The sequence below is a fragment of the Colius striatus genome, chromosome 26 (assembly GCF_028858725.1).
Source record: "Colius striatus isolate bColStr4 chromosome 26, bColStr4.1.hap1, whole genome shotgun sequence".
In the NCBI taxonomy this organism is placed as follows: Eukaryota; Metazoa; Chordata; class Aves; order Coliiformes; family Coliidae; genus Colius; species Colius striatus.
Genome location: NC_084784.1, coordinates 1,964,014 through 1,985,521, shown reverse-complemented (window position 1 = coordinate 1,985,521; position 21,508 = coordinate 1,964,014). Strand labels below are relative to the sequence as shown.

At 57.5% G+C, this 21,508-nt stretch overlaps 2 protein-coding genes across 2 annotated transcripts; one reads left to right on the top strand and one right to left on the bottom strand.

The window, feature by feature from the left end:
- Positions 1 to 414: 414 nt before the first annotated feature.
- On the top strand, positions 415 to 11,520 carry ZBTB39 (zinc finger and BTB domain containing 39). Its single transcript, XM_062015459.1, has 2 exons — positions 415 to 470; positions 5,072 to 11,520. The coding sequence occupies exon 2, from the start codon at positions 5,181 to 5,183 to the stop codon at positions 7,320 to 7,322; it is 2,142 nt and encodes a 713-aa protein (XP_061871443.1). The 5' UTR covers positions 415 to 470; positions 5,072 to 5,180; the 3' UTR covers positions 7,323 to 11,520.
- GPR182 (G protein-coupled receptor 182) lies at positions 11,496 to 18,972 on the bottom strand. Its single transcript, XM_062015460.1, has 3 exons — positions 18,891 to 18,972; positions 16,671 to 17,774; positions 11,496 to 13,794 (listed from the first exon to the last, which is right to left on the bottom strand). Exon 2 carries the CDS (start codon positions 17,764 to 17,766, stop codon positions 16,672 to 16,674), a length of 1,095 nt encoding a protein of 364 aa, XP_061871444.1. The 5' UTR covers positions 17,767 to 17,774; positions 18,891 to 18,972; the 3' UTR covers positions 11,496 to 13,794; position 16,671.
- Between the last annotated feature and the right edge of the window lie 2,536 nt (positions 18,973 to 21,508).

Genomic DNA, 21,508 nt, shown 5'->3' with positions numbered 1-21,508 from the left:
ACGGGAGCCCACGGGAGGGGAGCCCACGGGGATGGGAGCTCACGGGGATGGGAGCCCACGGGGATGGGAGCCCACGGGAGTGGAGCCCACGGGAGTGGAGCCCACGGGAACGGGAGCCCACGGGGACGAGCCCACGGGGATGGGAGCCCACGGGGACGAGCCCACGGGGATGGGAGCCCACGGGGATGGGAGCCCACGGGGGGCGAGCGGGGGGACGGGACGGGGGGGTGTGTTGCGGGACGGGAACCCGCATCCTCCTGGGCTACAACGACCTGTCGCAGCTCCACGGCGGTAACCGAAGAGCCGGGGGTGCCGCTGGCGGTGGCCGAGCCCACGCTCGTCCCCTCCGGGCCGCGCGGGGCGCTGTGTCCCGCGGCGGGCGGAAGGCGGCGGCGGCGGCGTCGGGGCGGACGGAGGGCGGGTCGCGCCTTTGTGTGAGCGCAGCCGGGATGGTGCGGGGCGCCGGGCCGGTAAGGAGCCCCGCCGCCCCCCGCCCGCCCCCGCGGGACGGCCCCGCGCCCGTACCCACCCCCCCTTCCCCCCGCCGCCCCCCACGGAGCCCCCCGCTTCCCCCCGCCCGCCCACCCCGGCGCCCGTCGCTGTGCCCCGGGGGGGTCTCCCCGGGGGCGTCTCCTGCCCCCCTCCCCGCTCTCGCCGCCGCGTCCCCGTGGGTCCGTCGTTGCGCCCACCCGAGGGTCCCCCCGCAGCCCCCGTGTGTCCCGCGTGGTCGCTCCGTCCCCGCCGCCCCCTCCCCCCCACGCGCCGTGTCTCTCTGTTCTCTTGGGGCAATTTCGGGCTTTCCCGTCCCCCTCCCGTCCCACCTCCCTCCCCTCGCCTCCCCCCGCCCGCTTCTCCATCCTCCGGGTCCCCTTTTGCTTCCCACATCCCTTCTCCATCTTTTCCCTCGTGTCCTGTCCCCACGAATTGCCCAGGTCCAGGGCTTTCCCGTGCAGGTTTCTCCTCCAGAGCCTTCTCCAGCCATCCTCATCCTCCTGGCTGTGAGTGGAGTTTCCCCCTGCCCTCGTGGGCAGGGACCATCCCATCCCCCATCCCTCGCTGTCCCAGCAGCCCATCCTCGGGTCTCTTTTCCCTCTCCCTGGAGCTGGGGGAGGAGGCAACCCCATCCCCTTCGGTCACCAGCAAACTCCCGCTCTCTCTGCTGGCTTCTGGGGTCGTTGTCTCTGCCCTGGGGACAAAAAGGCAGGGATTAGGGGTAGGGGAAGTTCATCAGGTCCCCAGGTGGCCTTGGGAGCTGGCTGAGTGAGTGGGATGGGGATGGAGTGGGATGAGCTGTAAGGATGAGCTCAGTTGGGAATTGCCAGGGGACACGTGCCAGGGGTCTGGGGGCAGCCTGGGGACGGTGCACACACGGCGTGGCCAAGAGCAGCAGGGGTGAAGCTGAAGCAGGATCCCACCTGGAAACCAGCCGTTACTGTGTGGGTACGAGAGGCATCTGAAGCAAAGGACCAAAGTGGTGGTGGCTGGAGGAGACCTGGAGGTGAAGCTGAGCCTGAGGTGCAGCCCTGCAGCTGGGAGTGTGACCAGGAGCATTACTGGGAGTGTGACCAGGAGTGTTACTGGGAGTGTGACCAGGAGTGTTACTGGGAGTATGACCAGGAGTGTTACTGGGAATGTGACCAGGAGTGTTACTGGGAGTGTGACCAGGAGCGTTACTGGGAGTATGACCAGCAGTGTTACTGGGAGTGTGACCAGGAGTGTTACTGGGAATGTGACCAGGAGTGTTACTGGGAGTGTGGCCAGGAGTGTTACTGGGAGTGTGACCAGGAGTGTTACTGGGAGTGTGACCAGGAGAGTTACTGGGAGTATGACCAGGAGTGTTACTGGGAGTGTGACCAGGAGCGTTACTGGGAGTGTGACCAGGAGTGTTACTGGGAGTGTGACCAGGAGTGTTACTGGGAGTGTGACCAGGAGAGTTACTGGGAGTATGACCAGCAGTGTTACTGGGAGTGTGACCAGGAGCTTTACTGGGAATGTGACCAGGAGTGTTACTGGGAGTGTGGCCAGGAGTGTTACTGGGAATGTGACCAGGAGTGTTACTGGGAGTGTGGCCAGGAGTGTTACTGGGAGTGTGACCAGGAGAGTTACTGGGAGTATGACCAGGAGTGTTACTGGGAGTGTGACCAGGAGCGTTACTGGGAGTGTGACCAGGAGTGTTACTGGGAGTGTGACCAGGAGTGTTACTGGGAGTGTGACCAGGAGAGTTACTGGGAGTATGACCAGCAGTGTTACTGGGAGTGTGACCAGGAGCTTTACTGGGAATGTGACCAGGAGTGTTACTGGGAGTGTGGCCAGGAGTGTTACTGGGAGTGTAACCAGGAGTGTTACTGGGAGTGTAACCAGGAGTGTTACTGGGAGTGTGACCAGGAGCGTTACTGGGAGTATGACCAGGAGTGTTACTGGGAGTGTGACCAGGAGCGTTACTGGGAGTGTGACCAGAAGTGTTACTGGGAGTGTGACCAGGAGTGTTACTGGGAGTATGACCAGGAGTGTTACTGGGAGTGTGACCAGGAGCCTTACTGGGAGTGTGACCAGGAGTGTTACTGGGAGTGTGACCAGGAGTGTTACTGGGAGTGTGACCAGAAGTGTTACTGGGAATGTGACCAGGAGTGTTACTGGGAGTGTGGCCAGGAGTGTTACTGGGAGTGTGACCAGGAGAGTTACTGGGAGTATGACCAGGAGTGTTACTGGGAATGTGACCAGGAGTGTTACTGGGAGTGTGGCCAGGAGTGTTACTGGGAGTGTGACCAGGAGTGTTACTGGGAGTGTGACCAGGGGTGTTACTGGGAGTGTGGCCAGGAGTGTTACTGGGAGTGTGACCAGGAGTGTTACTGGGAGTGTGACCAGGAGTGTTACTGGGAATGTGACCAGGAGTGTTACTGGGAGTGTGGCCAGGAGTGTTACTGGGAGTGTGACCAGGAGTGTTACTGGGAGTGTGACCAGGAGTGTTACTGGGAATGTGACCAGGAGTGTTACTGGGAGTGTGGCCAGGAGTGTTACTGGGAGTGTGACCAGGAGTGTTACTGGGAGTGTGACCAGGGGTGTTACTGGGAGTGTGACCAGGAGTGTTACTGGGAGTGTGACCAGGAGCGTTACTGGGAGTATGACCAGGAGTGTTACTGGGAGTGTGACCAGGACTGTTACTGGGAGTATGACCAGGAGTGTTACTGGGAGTGTGGCCAGGAGTGTTACTGGGAGTGTGACCAGGAGTGTTACTGGGAATGTGACCAGGAGTGTTACTGGGAGTGTGACCAGGAGCGTTACTGGGAGTATGACCAGGGGTGTTACTGGGAGTGTGGCCAGGAGTGTTACTGGGAGTGTGACCAGGAGTGTTACTGGGAGTGTGACCAGGAGTGTTACTGGGAATGTGACCAGGAGTGTTACTGGGAGTGTGGCCAGGAGTGTTACTGGGAGTGTGACCAGGAGTGTTACTGGGAGTGTGACCAGGGGTGTTACTGGGAGTGTGACCAGGAGTGTTACTGGGAGTGTGACCAGGAGTGTTACTGGGAATGTGACCAGGAGTGTTACTGGGAGTGTGACCAGGAGCGTTACTGGGAGTATGACCAGGGGTGTTACTGGGAGTGTGGCCAGGAGTGTTACTGGGAGTGTGACCAGGAGTGTTACTGGGAGTGTGACCAGGAGCGTTACTGGGAGTGTGACCAGGAGTGTTACTGGGAGTGTGACCAGAAGTGTTACTGGGAGTGTGACCAGGAGTGTTACTGGGAGTGTGACCAGGAGAGTTACTGGGAGTATGACCAGCAGTGTTACTGGGAGTGTGACCAGGAGCTTTACTGGGAATGTGACCAGGAGTGTTACTGGGAGTGTGGCCAGGAGTGTTACTGGGAGTGTAACCAGGAGTGTTACTGGGAGTGTGACCAGGAGCGTTACTGGGAGTATGACCAGGAGTGTTACTGGGAGTGTGACCAGGAGCGTTACTGGGAGTGTGACCAGGAGTGTTACTGGGAGTGTGACCAGAAGTGTTACTGGGAGTGTGACCAGGAGTGTTACTGGGAGTGTGACCAGGAGTGTTACTGGGAGTGTGACCAGGAGCCTTACTGGGAGTGTGACCAGGAGTGTTACTGGGAGTGTGACCAGAAGTGTTACTGGGAGTGTGACCAGGAGTGTTACTGGGAGTGTGACCAGGGGTGTTACTGGGAGTGTGACCAGGAGTGTTACTGGGAGTGTGACCAGGGGTGTTACTGGGAGTGTGACCAGGAGTGTTACTGGGAGTGTGACCAGAAGTGTTACTGGGAGTGTGACCAGGAGTGTTACTGGGAGTGTGACCAGGGGTGTTACTGGGAGTGTGACCAGGAGTGTTACTGGGAGTGTGACCAGAAGTGTTACTGGGAGTGTGACCAGGAGTGTTACTGGGAGTGTGACCAGAAGTGTTACTGGGAGTGTGACCAGAAGTGTTACTGGGAGTGTGACCAGGAGTGTTACTGGGAGTGTGACCAGGAGCGTTACTGGGAGTGTGACCAGGAGAGTTACTGGGAGTGTGACCAGAAGTGTTACTGGGAGTGTGACCAGGAGCGTTACTGGGAGTGTGACCAGGAGTGTTACTGGGAGTGTTACCCCTGGGGAAGGGTGAGGGGGGACATCTGGGTAAGGGGCATCGGTCAGGGCTCAGTTGCAGAAGCAAGTGGAGCTGCAGGGCAGCAGGGCTTCTGTCTGTGCCAGGATGGAGCAGGGCTGCTGTCTGTGCCAGGATAGAGGAGGGCTGCTGTCTGTGCCAGGATGGAGGAGGGCTGCTGTCTGTGCCAGGATGGAGCAGGGCTGCTGTCTGTGCCAGGATAGAGGAGGGAACTCCAGGCTGTTGCTGGCAGAGGAGATGCCTTTGGATTTTGTCTGTCTGCACCTTTCCCTTTGCACACCTTCCCCGAGGAGTCGGTGGGTGAAGTCACAAGATACGTTTGGCTCAGTCTCTGTCTCAGCAGCTTCTGTCTCTGTCTCTTCTCTGTTGCTGGTCAGGGAGGTGGAAAATGTGAGCTCTGACTAGGCTGATGTCTCTTGGGTTGATAAAGTGTTCACACCTCTTGCATTTCCCTCTCCCCAGAGCCCCTTGCCCTGCCAGTTTCTGGATGCCAAGCACCTCCCGCTCACGCAGCTGGTGAATGCTTGAAGCAGCAGCTGACCAGGAGAGGGACTCTTAAGCAGCTGCTAAGATGGGCATGAGGATCAAGTTGCACAGCACCAATCACCCCAACAACCTACTGAAGGAACTCAACAAGTGCCGTCTGTCCGAGACCATGTGCGACGTCACCATCCTGGTGGGCAGCCGCTCCTTTGCTGCCCATAAGGCTGTTCTGGCCTGTGCTGCTGGCTACTTCCAGAACCTCTTTCTGAACACAGGGCTGGATGCTGCCAGGACCTACGTGGTGGATTTCATCACCCCAGCCAACTTTGAGAAGATCCTGAGCTTCGTGTACACCTCAGAGCTCTTCACAGACCTCATCAACGTGGGCGTCATCTACGAGGTGGCAGAGAGGCTGGGCATGGAGGATCTGCTCAAAGCTTGTCACTCAACCTTCCCAGACCTGGAGAACTCAGCCATCACCAAACAACCTTCCCTGTCTGTGGGTGAAGGCAGGTCAGGGCCCCTGAGCAGCAGCTCCTCGGAGCAGAGCCATCCTTTGGGTGAAATCCGGAGCGCTGGGGAACATTTTGGCCCCGAGAGGAGTTACATGTTGCATGGGGAGATGTTGCACAAGGAGGACGACAGGAGCACTGTGAGTGAAGCCAGCCAGACCCTTCCCCTCATGCATCCACAGCAGCCTCCCAAGACAGAGCAGGAGTCAGACCAAGGGCAGTTGGCTCCTGCTGCCGGCGTCGCGGCACAACCCGGCTTAGGCGCCGTCAACATCGTCGTCCAAACCGCTCCAGGCTCCTGCCAACCCTACAAGGTCCAGAGCAACGGTGACTATGGCAAGGGTGGCTTCTTTACTGCTGATCCTTCCCTGGATGCCTCCACGGGGAGCAACTCCTGTCCCAGCAACAGCGACCACTCCAAAGAGCAAGTGTTTGGGCAGATGGATGAGCTGCAGCTGGAGGATTTGGGTGAGGATGAGCTGCATTTTGAAGATGCCAGCGAAGAGCTGGGGCCATCAGAAGAAGTCATTGAGCTGAGTGATGACAGTGAGGAAGAGCTGGCCTTTGAGAACGACAGCCGGGACAGCAAGGCCATGCCCTGCCAAGTGTGTAAGAAGGTCCTGGAGCCCAACATCCAGCTGATCCGGCAGCACGCCAGGGACCACGTGGATCTGCTCACAGGGAACTGCAAAGTCTGTGAAACCCACTTCCAGGACAGGAACTCCAGGGTCACTCATGTTTTGTCCCACATTGGCATCTTCCTCTTCTCCTGTGACATGTGTGAGACCAAGTTCTTCACCCAGTGGCAGCTGAGCCTCCACCGACGAGAAGGAGTCTTTGACAACAACATCATCATCCACCCCAGCGACCCTCTGCCGGGGAAGGCAGCTGTGTTTGGGGGAGGACCAGGCTCTGAGCTGGCTTGTGCTGCCTGTGGGAAGCCCTTGGCCAAGGATTTCCACACCATCCGTAACCACATCCTGGAGCACGTCAACCTGAAGAGCCAAACGTGCGGCGTGTGCGACCAGCGGCACCTGAGCCTCTGCAGCCTGCTGTGGCACACCCTCACCCACCTGGGCGTCTCGGTCTTCTCCTGCTCCGTGTGTGCCAACAGCTTCGTGGATCGGCACCTCCTGGAGAAGCATCTGGCTGTTCACCAGAACGTGGAGGAGGCTCTTTTCAGGTGTCACTTCTGCGGGCAGAGCTTCAAGCTGGAAGCGGCGTATCGGTACCACGTTGGCCAACACAAGTGTGGTGGAGGAGGGGGTGGCTTGGAGATGCGCCCCAGCTTTGGAGACCGTCTCCAACCTCAAGGGTTGCAGAAGAGAAAGCTCCCAGAGGAGTTCCTGAGCGAAGACCTGGCTTTGCCAAACCAACCTGGCAACAGCAAGTACAGCTGTAAAGTCTGTGGCAAAAGGTTTGCCCACACCAGTGAGTTCAACTACCACCGGAGGATCCACACTGGGGAGAAACCTTACCAGTGCAAAGTGTGCCACAAGTTCTTCCGTGGCCGCTCCACCATCAAGTGCCACCTGCGGACGCACTCGGGAGCGCTGATGTACCGCTGCACTGTGTGTGGGCACTACAGCTCCACGCTCAACCTCATGAGCAAGCACATAGGGGTGCACAAAGGCAGCCTCCCCCCAGACTTCACCATCGAACAGACTTTCATGTACATCATCCACTCCAAAGATGCTGAGAAGAACACGGACAGCTGATGGGGTGAGGGCAGGGCAGAGGAGCACATGCACCCCCCCGTGGCAGAAGCTGTGGAAGCGAGAGCAAGAGGCTTTTCTTTTGTTTCAGGGTGGATGGGATCCTCCTTTTCTATCTGCCTTTTGATTTCTTTTCCCCTTGAGTTTTCAATTGGGAGGGTTTTGCTTCTCCTTTGGCTTTGCTCAGGCTGTTTTAGCTTGGTGGCATTGTACAAATGAACAGCACGTGAGCTACGTCACTGGTCCTGAGAAGTCTGTCGTGTTTACTCCCCTCTGGTCCTGTTAGAGGCCTCAGAGTTCTGTGTTTTTAGCATTTCCCCTCTAGGTTTTGAATCTAGATGAGATATATCTATTATTTTTTAACCTTTTAGCCCACTGGACTAGGCCAACCCTCAGTTTGAGCTTCACAAACTGATGCTGCTAAGATTTTTCACACCTGACCTCAGTGGAGAGGGATGGAGCCGGAGCAGGAGGCTGCTGGACTCGAAAGGAAAGGAAAACAAAGCAAAGACTCGTTCCTGGGCATCGCTGGGTTCTGCTGCTATTGCAAGGAGAGAAAAGCCCACGTCACTGAACCAGCCCCAAAGCCATCGCTGTGCCACAGGGGAGGTGAGCAGGCAGCCCAGCAGTGATGAGAGGAGGGTGATGGGCACTGGTGTGGGCAGCTCCAGGGCAGCGTGGCTCAGGACACGTGTCCTGAGGTGGCATCTGCACAGGAGGAGTGCCACCAGCTCCCTGAAGAGCCCAAGCAGCGGGACAGCCGGGATCTCTCGGAGGAGCAGGAGAAGAGGGTTCCCATTGTGAGGTTGGCAGCTCCTTGGGAGGTATTTGATGGTCCTGCCAACCTGCAGCTGGGCACCAGGAGCAGCCAACATCTCCTCAGCCAGCACAGTACATCCTTGGGCTGCCAGAAGTGCCAGCATCACCGCGGCTGCACAGCTCCCAGCAGACAAGGTGTGATGAAGCTGTTGCCTTAACTGCCAGGGAGGTACCTCTGAGGGGCACTTTTCCCTCTGCTGAAGGGATGAGCCCCGTTCCTGTGGCATGTGAGTGTTGCAGGATGCTGTTTGGTGCCATGTGAGCTCCTCCCTCTGCTGTAACTTCACCAGGAGCTGCTCTAACCCTCAGCTCAGCCTGTGCCAGGCACGGGCTGGGCACCCCCTGGCACGGCGAGCTCCTGGCTGCGCTGCTGGGGCCGGCTCTGTGCCAGCGGCGTTTCCACCACGAAGGGAAGGGATCAGGTTGTTGGTTTGGTGGTGGGCATTGTTTGTTTGCCCCTGTTATCCTGCTGTGGGGCAGAGGTGAAGAGGAACAAGCATTTGTGACGCCGCAGCGTGAGCCATGGCTGCCCTTAGGTAACTCGTTCTACCTCACAAACAGCGCTCAGGGCTTTCAAGCCACGCTCCTCGTAAATTGGCTCCTGAAGATAAGCTCTTACAAAACAAAACAACAGAAAAAACTAGTGATTTTGCAAACCCTGCCAACTCATCCCTCTCCCCCTTCCTCCCAAAGGCTCAGCCCCTGGCACAGGAGCAGCGGCGTGGGGCTGGATGCGTCCGTCGCTGAGCTCGGAGTGCCTGGGGAGGCTGGGGGTGGTGTCACTCCCCCTGTGGCCACTTCTCTCCTTGGCCTTGGCCTTGGGCAAGTCACTTCACCTCTCTGCCTCAGTTTCCTCATCTGTAAAATGAGGGTTGGTAACACTTGTGGTACCTACCTACCTCCCAGGAGTGTGGTGAAGGGTGCTGGCTCGTACCCACGAGCGCGTGGGAGATGCGAAGCGCTCGGTGAATGTCGATCTTTAGTGTCCTGGCTCCACCTTTCCCTCTTCTATCCCCCCTCTTCTGTCTCCCAGACCTGTCTTGGCTCCTTTTGCTCCTGTTCAGCCTTTCCCTAGCAAAAGCAAACCTCTCTTTAGCCCCTTCCCCCCGCAGTGCTGCAGAAGCAGCTCTGTAGCAATAGAAGTGGGGGATGGCTCAGCACCATCGTGTCTACAGAGGGCTCAGGGGACGTGGCAGCTGGGATGTGTGTGCTGAGGAGTCCCCTGGGTTGACAGAGCAGATCTCTGCATCACCCAGCTGCATCCCAGGGAGAGGGGAGCTGGTGGGTGCAGAGGTGGAAGCCTCTGCCCTTCCCTGCCATGGCTGTGGTTTGCCTGTGACGTGTTTCCACCGTGGCAGCTCCAGGTCCAGCCCCGCTGGGATGGGTGGGAAGGGACAGAAGTCAATGTTGAGCCACGTCCCTGTAGTGGTGCTGAGCCCTGGCTGAGACCTGGTGACCTTTCCCAGGCAGCTCCTTCATCCTGAGCTCGTGTCATCATCCTTGGTCACCCCATGGACCTGCAGCACCTGAGTCCACCCCCCTGCAGCCAGGTGGGGTGGGAGGAGTGGACCTTGCTGAGGAGGAACGAGAGGTTGTTGGGGGTTTGTGTTCTTTCCTCAGTCCCTCTAATATTGGCCAAGTTTGGAGCTTACCCTGGGGGATGTTAAACTAGGCTTGTCCTGGTTTTGCTGCCTGGAGCCTGGTTTCAGAGGAGGCACCAGAGCCATCACCCAACCCTGGGGCTGGCCAGGCTGGGTTGACTGGGCTGTCATGGGTTCCAGACTCTGGTTTTGGGGTACCAGCCAGCTGCCAGGCCATGGTCCATGATCTCTAGCTGCTCATGGAGCTGTGGTTAGCTTAGTGTTGTCCAGTTTAAAGAGAAACAAGGGGAATGGTGCTGTAGGGAAGTGTGGGAGTTGGTGGTGGTTCACCAGAGGCTCCTGAGGAGCTCTGTGAGTTATGGGGTTCCTTTTGGTGTCCTGGTGATCACAAGATGGGCTGGGAGATGGGAAAGGCTGTGACCTGCTCTGCTCTACTCTGAGATTGCTATGAAGGATGTGATGGGGTCAGGCTGAGGCTTGGGAGAGTCCTTAAAGCCTCAAGACCCTCCTTGAAGTTCCCAGAAGCTGTGATGAGCTTTTGGCTGGGTTGGGGCACTGCCACACAGCAGCAGCTGCAGCCCTGTATCTCACTTAAGCTGTGAAGCAAAAGCCTTTTGTGCACATAAACCAAAAAGAGAAGCTTTTACACTGAAACACTAATGGGCAAAGCAGAAGCCCACCCTTCTGGGGTGGGAAAGCAGAAGCCCACCCTGTGTTCTGCCAGTTGGTTTTGGTTGTGGGGACAGGGAGAGTGCTGGGGTCCCTGATGGTTGTGGGTCATGGAGTCTTTCCTGAGCTATAATGAATCATTCCCCCATGAAACACCCTGAGATCAGTCTGGGGGGGACACAGAGATGTTGCTGCTTCTCCTCAGAGGGTTTTGTCCCGAGAGGGTGTCAGAGACCTGAGTGTTCCTGCTGCCTCCCCTGGGAGAGCCCTCTGCAGGCTTCAGCCAGCCTCATGGCTGTGGCATCCCTGTCCCCTCAGTGGCTTGGCTGTCCCTGAGTCCAGGCAGCCTGGGCTGTGTGTGGCCTCAGAGGATGGTGTGGGCTGAAGCCCTGGGCTCATCCCAAGCTCCCACCGAGGAGCCGTGGGAAAGGAGGGAGGAGGGGACACGCAGCCAGGGCTGTGGCCACACACCCAGCTCTGTGCCAGAGGCCAGATGCCATCTGCAGCATGGAGGAGCTTGGGCTGGAAGCTCTGTGCCTGGATCTGCTCCAGCCCCAGCGCTGCCTCCAGTGAGACCTTCAGCAAACCTGCTGCCCCTGCCTGGGCTCCCCCAGGGAGCAAAGCGCTGGCAGCTCAACCTACCTCACCCAGGGCAGCCCTGAGGCTTGGCTCGTGTTTGCAAAGTGCTTTTTGGGATCCTTGGGGGAGGGTACAAGAGGGGAAAAGCTTCTCCATGATGGGGAAACCCCAACACAAAGCCTGTCCCCCTTCCAAGGCAGCGCTTCGAGACCCATCCTCCACGCCAAGCTGGGTTTGATTCTCCCTTTGTCCAAGGATCCAGGTCAGAGTCATTAAGCAGAAGAGAGTAAAACCAAGAAATGAGTTGAATTGCTGTCTAACCTTCCTTTTTTTGTTAAGTTAATAGTAGGTACTGACCTGATATTTAAGTGTTTACTATCTATTTGCTGTAAAGTTTTGTATATTTTGTAAACTTTCCCCCCTCTCCCTCCAAGCCCAGATAGTAGATGTCTACAATGGTTGTACATCAGGTTCTTTTCTACTCCATTGTTCAGCACAAAGTGTGGTTTTTATTTAGAATAATAAAATGGAAAATGTTGACCCCCCTGTGTCTCCCTGCTTTGGAAAACCTGGGGCTTCCAGAGGGTGCATGCTGGAGCTTCTGCTCCCTTCAGGACATGCAGCTCAGCCTTTGCTGGCATCCTGCTCCTGCTCTGCTGGCTTTGTGGCAAGAGACCAGGCAGTGAGGACTCATCAAAAGAGACCTGCCCAGGGAATGGACTCAGGAGTTTCTGCAGGCAGAGCCCTCGTGGAAACTCATTGGGAAGATCTCAGGGCTCATGTTTTCTTGTCCAGGCAGTGAGGACTCTTCAAAAGAGACCTGAGCTGGGAATGGACTCAGGAGCTTCTGCAGGCAGAGCCCTCGTGGAAACTGCTTGGGATGATCCCGGGGCTCATGTTTTCTTGTCCAGGCAGTGAGGACTCTTCAAAAGAGACCTGAGCTGGGAATGGACTCAGGAGTTTCTGCAGGCAGAGCCCTTGTTGGAAACTGCTTGGGATGATCCCAGGGCTCGTGTTTTCTTGTCCAGGCAGTGAGGACTTTTGCTCCAAAAGAGATCTGACCCAGGGAATGGACTCAGGAGTTACTGCAGGCAGAGCCCTCATGGAAACTGCTTGGGATGATCCCAGGGCTCATGTTTTCTTGACCAGGCAGTGAGGACTCTTGCTCCAAAAGAGACCTGAGCTGGGAATGGACTCAGGAGTTTCTGCAGGCAGAGCCCTCATGGAAACTGCTTGGGATGATCCCAGGGCTCATGTTTTCTTGTCCAGGCAGTGAGGACTCTTCAAAAGAGACCTGAGCTGGGAATGGACTCAGGAGTTTCTGCAGGCAGAGCCCTCATGGAAACTGCTTGGGATGATCCCAGGGCTCGTGTTTTCTTGTCCAGGCAGTGAGGACTCTTGCTCCAAAAGAGACCTGAGCTGGGAATGGACTCAGGAGTTTCTGCAGGCAGAGCCCTCGTGGAAACTCATTGGGAAGATCCCAGGGCTCATGTTTTCTTGTCCAGGCAGTGAGGACTCTTGCTCCAAAAGAGATCTGAGCTGGGAATGGACTCAGGAGCTTCTGCAGGTAGAGCTCTAGTGGAAACTGCTTGGGATGATCTCAGGGCTCGTGTTTTCTTGTCCAGGCAGTGAGGACTCTTGCTCCAAAAGAGATCTGACCCAGGGAATGGACTCAGGAGTTTCTGCAGGCAGAGCCCTCGTGGAAACTGCTTGGGATGATCCCAGGGCTCATGTTTTCTTGTCCAGGCAGTGAGGACTCTTCAAAAGAGACCTGAGCTGGGAATGGACTCAGGAGTTTCTGCAGGCAGAGCCCTCGTGGAAACTGCTTGGGATGATTTCAGGGCTCGTGTTTTCTTGTCCAGGCAGTGAGGACTCTTCAAAAGAGACCTGAGCTGGGAATGGACTCAGGAGTTTCTGCAGGCAGAGCCCTCGTGGAAACTGCTTGGGATGATCTCAGGGCTCGTGTTTTCTTGTCCAGGCAGTGAGGACTCTTCCTCCAAAAGAGATCTGCGCTGGGAATGGACTCAGGAGCTTCTGCAGGCAGAGCCCTCGTGGAAACTGCTTGGGATGATCCCAGGGCATGTGTTTTCTTGACCAGGCAGTGAGGACTCTTCCTCCAAAAGAGACCTGACCCAGGGAATGGACTCAGGAGCTTCTGCAGGCAGAGCCCTTGTGGAAACTGCTTGGGATGATCCCAGGGCTCATGTTTCCTTGATAAACCCTTTATCTGCTGCCAGTGCTGTTTCACTCACCCCCAGACCTTCTCTGGCTCAGAGCTGTTGTCTGGGAGCTGAGCAAATGCCACTGGGCTTTGCAGGAGCTGCTTCAGCTCTTCTCCAGCAGTGAGGCTTCCTTCTTGGGTCAGGATTCCTTGGAGGGTCTCCTTCCTTGGAGCTCTTCAAGACCCACCTGGACACATTCCTGTGTGACCTGATCTAGGTGACCCTGCTTCTGCAGGGGGGTTGGACTGGATGAGCTCTAAAGGTCCCTCCCAACCCCACCATTCTCTGATTCTAGGGTTGGGGCAACTGGCTGCTGTTGGGCACTGGCCAGTGGCCTTGCTGCTGGAGCTGTGCTGGTGGGATGGGTCACCACAGCTGAGCTGGTGCCCAGCAGCAGGCACTGGGAATTCAAGGCCTGGGCTATGCAGCTGAATTGGTTGGTTCACTTGCCCCTCAGGGATGCTGAAGGCTTTGGAGACAGACACCCAGCTGAAGAACTCACAGGGTTTTGCAATCCAGATCGTGGTGTGGGGCTGTAGGAGGCTTTGTTTGAGGCTGCTCTGGCCCTGAGGTCCATGAACAAAGCTGTAGATACAATCAGGAGCGTTGAAAAGAAGAAGTTTAAGAGGTGAAATGCCACATTTTACATGTTGAAGTAACCTGAAATGGAACATGTTGCTGTCCTGGTTATGTCACACTCATGTTATTGTGTGCTCACCTCCTGTTTCTTCCTGGGGGTATTAGTGAGGGGATGCCTGAGGGGAGATCTGGGATCAGGGGATGCCTGAGGGGAGATTTGGGATCAGGGGATGCCTGAGGGGAGATTTGGGATCACTGGATGCCTGAGGGGAGATTTGGGATCAGGGGATGCCTGAGGGGAGATCTGGGATCAGGGGATGCCTGAGGGGAGATTTGGGATCAGGGGATGCCTGAGGGGAGATCTGGGATCAGGGGATGCCTGAGGGGAGATTTGGGATCAGGGGATGCCTGAGGGGAGATTTAGGATCAGGGGATGCCTGAGGGGAGATCTGGGATCAGGGGATGCCTCAGGGGAGCTTTGGGATCAGGGGATGCTTGAGGGGAGATTTGGGATCAGGGGATACCTGAGGGGAGATTTGGGATCAGAGCACCTTGGAGCTGCCTCTGCAGTCACTGGCTGCTTTGGGGGCTGCTTGGCTTCACCCTGGAGGGTCAGAGGAACAGAGGCAGATCCTGAGGGCAGCCTCTGCAAGCCCAAGTTGTGAAACTGGGTGTAAGTAACACGATTAAGGAAGAGAGGTTGTGTTCCTTCCCTGCACAGGGTGCTGCTGTGTCTGAGGGCACTGGCATCATCCCCAGCTGCAATATTGCTGTGCAAGAGCCAGATTTGGCTTGTGCAACTCTGGGATCCCCTGGGAGGAAGGAGGGACCCCTCTGTGCACAGGAGCACTGAGGTATTCAGTGATTTACACCATCAGGACCCTTGTAAAGAGCAGAATCTGTCCCATGACAACCCAGCATCCGTGTTACCCCGCGGTCACGGCAGCCCGGGACATCCTGCTCCCACCCACTGCTCTCTGCCACCAGCATCCTGTCCTTCAATTTGCTTATGCTTGGCTTTTGCAGAAACGTGTTTCTTGAGCAGCTCAAGGCCTTTGGTAGATTTATGAACTCCCCTTCCAGTGCCTGTGGTTCCTTCACCTTCCCCTGCCAGGGCTCGACCCGCAGCGCGTGACACGGCGGAATCCGGATGCTCCAGTTCCTCACCCAGCACGTGCTGCAGCCCCTGAGCTGCTGCAGACACAGGCCCTCCTGCAGGCTCTGCTGGGCAGAGAGCCATGGGTTGGTTGGAAAAGCATGCTGCAGTTCCAGCCCTGAGCTCTCACCCTGCCCAGCCCAGCACTGACCCCTCAGCACCTCACCCCACGGCTTTGGGGTCCCTCCATGGCTGGGGGCTCCCCCAGCTCCCTGGGCAGCCTGGCACAGGGCTGACACCCCTCTCAGGGAAACAGTTCTGCCTCAGCTCCAGCCTCAACCTCCCCTGGGGCAACTTGAACTTAAGCCCAGTTCCTCTTGTCCTGGCATTCATTACATCATTTTTGCCCTCAAAACTTCACCAAAACCACATTTTTTTCCCCTCAAAACTCCTCTGAAAACTCACTTTCCTCCTCACAGCTCCCTCAGGGGAAAAGTTCTCTCTCAGCTCCAACCTCAACCTCCCCTGGGGCAACTCCAGCCCCTTTCCCCTGGTCCTATTGGGAGCAGAGACTGACCCCAGCTCCCTGCAGCCTCCTGTCAGGGAGTGTCAGAGAGGGCTCCTGTCTCCCCTCAGCCTCTTCTCCAGCCTCAACACCCCCATTCCCTCAGCCCCTCCCCAGCCCCTTGTGCTCCAGCCCCTTCCCCAGCTCTGTGCCCAGCTCTGGCCCCGCTGCAGCCCCTCAGTGTGATGGCCAAGTGGGTCGAGCTGTGGGGAGGTCAGGCAGCCCCTTCTCCTCATACCTCCTACAATGCCTGGGGCACCCCAAGGCTCTTGGCACCTCAATTTGTGCCCAGGAGCCCCCAGCCTCCCTGAGGGTCTGGGTTTCCCCTTTCTCTGGAGATGAGTGAGAAAAGGCTGTTTCCTTTCTGGAAAGCAACCACTTTGAGCTGAGCAGATCCAGGGTCACAAGGACAGTGTGTGGGAAGGTGAAGAGGGGAGGGAGCCCTGGACCTGGCTGGTTCCTCCTCCAGCTGACCCCCAGCAACAACCTCCTGGCAGGGGGTGTCAGAGAGTGCTCCTGTCTCCCCACAGCCTCCTCCAGCCTCAACTCCCCCATTCCCTCAGCCAATGGAGTCATTTGATTGATCTCTAATCACTCCTCCCCTCATTAAGCTCAGGTCCATGTCATGCTCAGCCCTCGTGGCCTTCATTTCTGTAGAATCAGCTGTTTGCTGGGCACAGGAGGGAGAAGTCTGTGTAGCAAAGGAATGAATTCCCTGCCTCCTGCTCGGGTTGGCACCATGGCAGAGTTCAGTGGGGACTGTAAGTGCCAGCTGGGAGCTGCAGGACACAACTTGTGCAAGGAAAGGATCGTGTGCCCCCAGCCCCACAGCACAGGGAGGTCCCAGGGGTTGAACTTGTGTTCAGGCTTTGGAGTAATTCACCTTTATTTCTGCAAGTCTTGCCTCTGGGGGACAGGAAATCTCTCTTTCTCACATTCTTTCTGTAGCTAAATAGGTCTGAAGGAGCAGGACATCAGAGACAGGATGCCCAGTCCCTCCCTGCACCACCTCATGTCCCCTTTGGCACCCTGCCCTGCCATCAGAGCACAGGGAGGTGGCCAGCCAAGAAGTGTTCAGAAGCAAAGTGTCTGTCTATCACCAGGAGAAACCATCTCAGCGACCTCAAGGAGTCACAGGGAGCTGCTCCTCACCCCTCCCACCCAACCACTTCACAGTGACCAGTGGGAGCATCCACCACCCTCCCCCCCACCACCGCCCACCTTAATTGGGGGGGTTGTTGTCCTTGGTGATGACTATGGAGTGCTGAGTGGTGGAGGAGGAATTGCCCCCAGCTTTCTGGCTGCTGTGGTCCTTGGGGATGTACTTGACCACGGCTGAGACGAGCTTGCTACGGAAGCTTTTGCTGAGGAAGTTGTAGAGGATGGGGTTGACCACACAGTGGAGCAGGGTGAAGCAGTCGATGATGTCGTAGAAGAAGTAGAGCAAGTGGGCAAAGGGGCAGTGGAGGATGATGTGGTTACCATCCAAGGTGAGGAGGGTGAGCATGACATGGAAGGGCAGCCAGCTGAGGAGGAACACAGCCACATAGGCATAGATGAGCAGACAATGCTTCCTGCTGTCTGGCTTGGTGCGTTTGAGGAACCTGGCGGTCAGCACGTTGCAAACGGCGATGATGGGGAAAGGGATGAGGAAGCCAACGGTGGTGGTGGCCAAGCTGACCGCCAGCGCCCACTCATCATAGGTCTCAAAGGGAGCCATGAAGATGCAGATGGGCTCCCCAGTGTTGACCAGCTGCATGTGGGTGACCTCAAGGAAGGGGATGGCAGATGCCAGCACCCAGCAGCTGGCACAGACGATGCGGCGAGCGCGGTGCTGGTGCTTACGCCAGAAGAGGGAGGAGCTGGTGAGGGACACGTAGCGGTCCACGCTGAGGCAGGTGAGGAAGAAGATGCTGGCATACATGTTGGCAAAGTAGAAGTAGTGTGTGAAACGGCAGAGGAAGCTCCCCCAGAGCCAGGTATAATCCAACATCACCTCCAGCATCCAGATGGGCAGCGAGAGCAGCACTCCCAGGTCAGCGATGGCCATGTTGATGATGTAGAGGTTGACCAAGCTCTTGTTGCCACGTGTCTGCCAGTTGACCCAGATGACAAGGAGGTTCTCCACCAAGCCCACCACGAAGATGACCAGGTAGAGGATGAAGAGGACCACTCGCTTGACGTTCTCATCCAGGCTGAACTCGCAGAAGGTGTAGGAGTAGTTCAGGAGGTGGAACAGCTCCGACAAGTTGTGGTAGTCTCCATACTTGTCCAGGAGCGTGTGTGGCTCAGGGAGGGCAGTGGTCACCTCAGCCATCCTGGCAGCTGCAAGGACAGGGATAGCAGTGAGGTGCAGCTCAGCAGCTGCATGAGACAGAGGGCTTGAAAACACCCAGAAACAGACAATCTCTCAAGTCAGATTCAGCCCTCATGGGATGCTCTAAAAGTGCCCTTCTGTATATTGCTTCTAATCCACTTTTCACTCCTACAGTGACTTCCCACATCAGCCCTCAACAGATGCCATCTCCAAGCCAGACAATAACCTCACACCCCAGACAAAACCCCAACGAGCCAATCATCCCAACCACCAGCCACACGTGCTCCCAGGTGGTGGCTGTGCCCTGTCCCAGCAGAAGCCTGGGGATGGACAGGGGTGAAGGAGAGGTGAGAGGACTCACCAGCCCCAGGGCTCAGCCACATCAGCACAACCCGGTCTGATGATCAGGGAATGCAGTGGCCTTTGGGCAGGAGCTCCCTGGGCACAGGCTCCTGCTGTCCCCTGACACCTGCAGAGCTCAGATAGTGCTGCCTGTGAGAAACCCAACCCCAGCTCTGCTTTTGCCTGCAGCACTTGGGGTGTGAGCAGGCACCTGTGCCACAAAACACACCAGTGACCACATCTCCTCAACCTCACGCCAGCAGGAAAACCCCCATTGCCCACCCAAGCCCTGGATGTGCCTTACGAACCCATCTATCCATCCCCTGGCTCTGCCCTGTCCCACAGCAGCATCTCTGGGAGCCATCAGCACTTCCAAGAAGGTGAGAAAATGATCAACATAAAGGAAATGTTGTTGACCTTCACATCCTTTTATTAGCTCAAGTGTGAGAGCTCCGAGCCCGGCACAGCTGCATCCGCACGGCGAAGATGCTGCCGACCCCATCCAGCTCCAGGCTGCTGGAGGGGCTCCCAAAACACAGGGGAGCTCCCCAGGGAGAGCTGGAGGTGTGTGCCATGCTGGTGGGGCATTTCCATGGCACCAGAGCCCGAGGAGCACCACAGACACAACCCCCCCACCAGAGCATCAGCCCTGCAGCAAACGGCCGTCCCTCACGGAGCAGAGCGAGACCCTGAGGGCTGGAGCCATCCCCAAAGCTCAGCTTTGAGCTGAGGGTCTTGAGAGAGGACAGTGGGAGGGGGATAGGGGAGAGGTGCTGGCTCACCAAAGGCTGGGCAGAGTGAGGATCCTCTGGGCTTGGCAGCTCCTGTGCCTCTGGGACGGCAGCGCTGGAGCTCGGGGTGGGCTTGTTGGAGCTTCCCGGCAGGAAATGACCATCGAGCTCTGACATCCTGAGCCAGCCCAGCACGGGGGACATCTCACTGGATATCCAGCCCCAGGGCTTGGCTCTTGTTGGATTTTGTCTCTAGGGATGGGGATGGGTGAAGGGAGGCTCCAGGCAGGTGCCAAAGCTGCGGGTGCCTGAGGATGGGCAGAGAATGGTGAGGGATGGGAAGGGTCCTGCAGAGCTGCTCCAGCCCCAGCCCCTGCTCCAGCAGCTTCCCCTGGCTCAGGGGCACAGGAACGTGTCCAGGGGGGGTTGGGAACCTCCTGAGAAGGAGCCTCCACACCCTCCCTGGGCAGCCTGGGCCAGGGCTCCCTCAGCTCAGCACCAAAGGACTTGCTCCTCCTGGGCCAGGGGCACTTGCTGTGTCCCAGCCTGTGCCCATCACCCCTTGTCCTGCCACTGGCCACCCCAGCACAAAGCCTGGCCCCATCCATCCTCCTTTAGGGGCTGAGCAGCATTGAGAAGGGCCCCTGAGCTCAGTCTCCTCTTCTCCAGACTCAACAGCCCCAGGTCCTGCAGCCTTTCCTCATCAGGAAGATGCTCCAGTGCCCTGATCATCTTGGTGTCCCTGCACTGGCCTCTGCAGCAGTTCCCTGTCCCTCTGGAGCTGGGGAGATACTTAAAAGTGTTGCTGAGGTGCCCCTGAGCTCAGGCTTCTGTTCCCCAGGCTGAACAGCCCCAGGGCTGCAGCCTTTCCTCCTCACACACATGTTCCATCCCTCAGCATCTTGCTGGCCCTGCCCTGGCCTCTCTGCAGCACTTCCCTGCCTCTCTGCAGCTGGGGAGCCCAGCACTGGCCCCAGGACTCCAGCTGAGGCCTCCCCAGCTCTGGCAGAGCACAGGGGCAGCACAACCTGCCCTGTCACTGGACAACAGAAAGGTGCCACCTCATCCTCTTGGCAAACACCTTTAAAATACTTGTAAGTGTTAATGAGATCCTCTCTCAGCCTTCTCATCTCCAGGCTGAACAGCCCCAGGTCCTGCAGCCTTTCCTCATAAAGATGCTCCATTCCCTTCAGCATCTTGGTAGCAAGGATGGAACAGGGCTCCTCAGGGCTGTCCCAGGCAGGTCCCCTCTGCTGTCCCCTCAGGACCCAGCTACTGCAGCCCCACTGGTCTTGAGAGCTGGATCTTGCCTGAATCCTCCCACAGCAATGGGCAGGAGGAAAATGTGTCCTCTGGGATGGCCTCAGCTAAGCCAGGTCTCCCCTGGGAGTCTCAGGGGGTTAGGGTGGGTCAAAGTAAACATGCCATTGAGGCTCACACAACACTGGGGTGAGCTCAGGGTTTCCTTTGAGGAGGGGGGCAAAGGACCAAAAGCTGTAACATCTCTGCCAGATCAGCACTACCCCTTGCACAGAGCTGCTGCAAGAGCTGATGGCAGATGCTTATTGCCACAGGAACAGCTCTGGCCAGGCAGCAATTAATCACCGAGCTGTGATTGCCCAGCAGTTTTACAGGGGAAGGGAGGGGGTTTGAGCCTTGCCCTGATGCTGGGGAGGGGGCTGATAGGCAGCAAATTTTGCCTCAGGCTGCAAATCCCAGAGAACAATTGCAGGAAATCTCCTTTTCGAGTGCAGACAAGACTTTGTGATCAACAATCAGCTCGGAAGGAAGGCACAGCAGGAGCAGGGAAGCACCAGGGCACTGATAAGTCGGGTCTCACAACAACAAGCCCTGCTCTGGTGACCCCTCCTGCAGGTACCCAGCCCCAGCCCTGAGGCTGCAAACAGGAACTGGGTGGCTTTGTGCTGATCTCAGGGTGTTTTGGCTCAGTTGGAAGGTCTAAAGGGCTACTCTGCTGCCCCAAGGGCTGGGGAAGGGGCTTTGCCTGCACACCTGTATGTATGGAATAGGTCAGGAATGGTCCTCAGTGAGCTTTGATTGAAGACCTGGATGCTGGTGGGGTTTGCACAGGGGCTGCTCATGCTGGGGAGGGGTGGAGAGATCCAGGAGCTGGTGCCATTGCATAGAATCATCTTGGTTGGTAAAGCCCCTGAAGCTGCTGCAGTCCCAGCCCTGCCCTCACCCTGCCCAGCACTGACCCACAGCCCTCACCCCACAGCTTTGGGGTCCCTCCAGGGCTGGGCACTGCCCCAGCTCCCTGGGCAGCCTGGCACAGGGCTCACACCCCTCTCAGGGAAACAGTTCTGCCTCAGCTCCAGCCTCAACCTCCCCTGGGGCAGCTCCAGCCCCTTTCCTCTTGTGCTGCCCCTCAGGAGCAGAGACCGACCCCCAGCTCCCTGCAGCCTCCTGTCAGGGAGTGTCAGAGAGGGCTCCTGTCTCCCCTCAGCCTCCTCTTCTCCAGCCTCAACACCCCCATTCCCTCAGCCCCTGCCCAGCCCCTTGTGCTCCAGCCCCTTCCCCAGCTCTGTGCCCAGCTCTGGCCCCGCTGCAGCCCCTCAGTGTGTTGGCCAAGTGGGTTGAGCTGTGGGGAGGTCAGGCAGCCCCTTCTCCTCATACCTCCTACAATGCCTGGGGCACCCCAAGGCTCT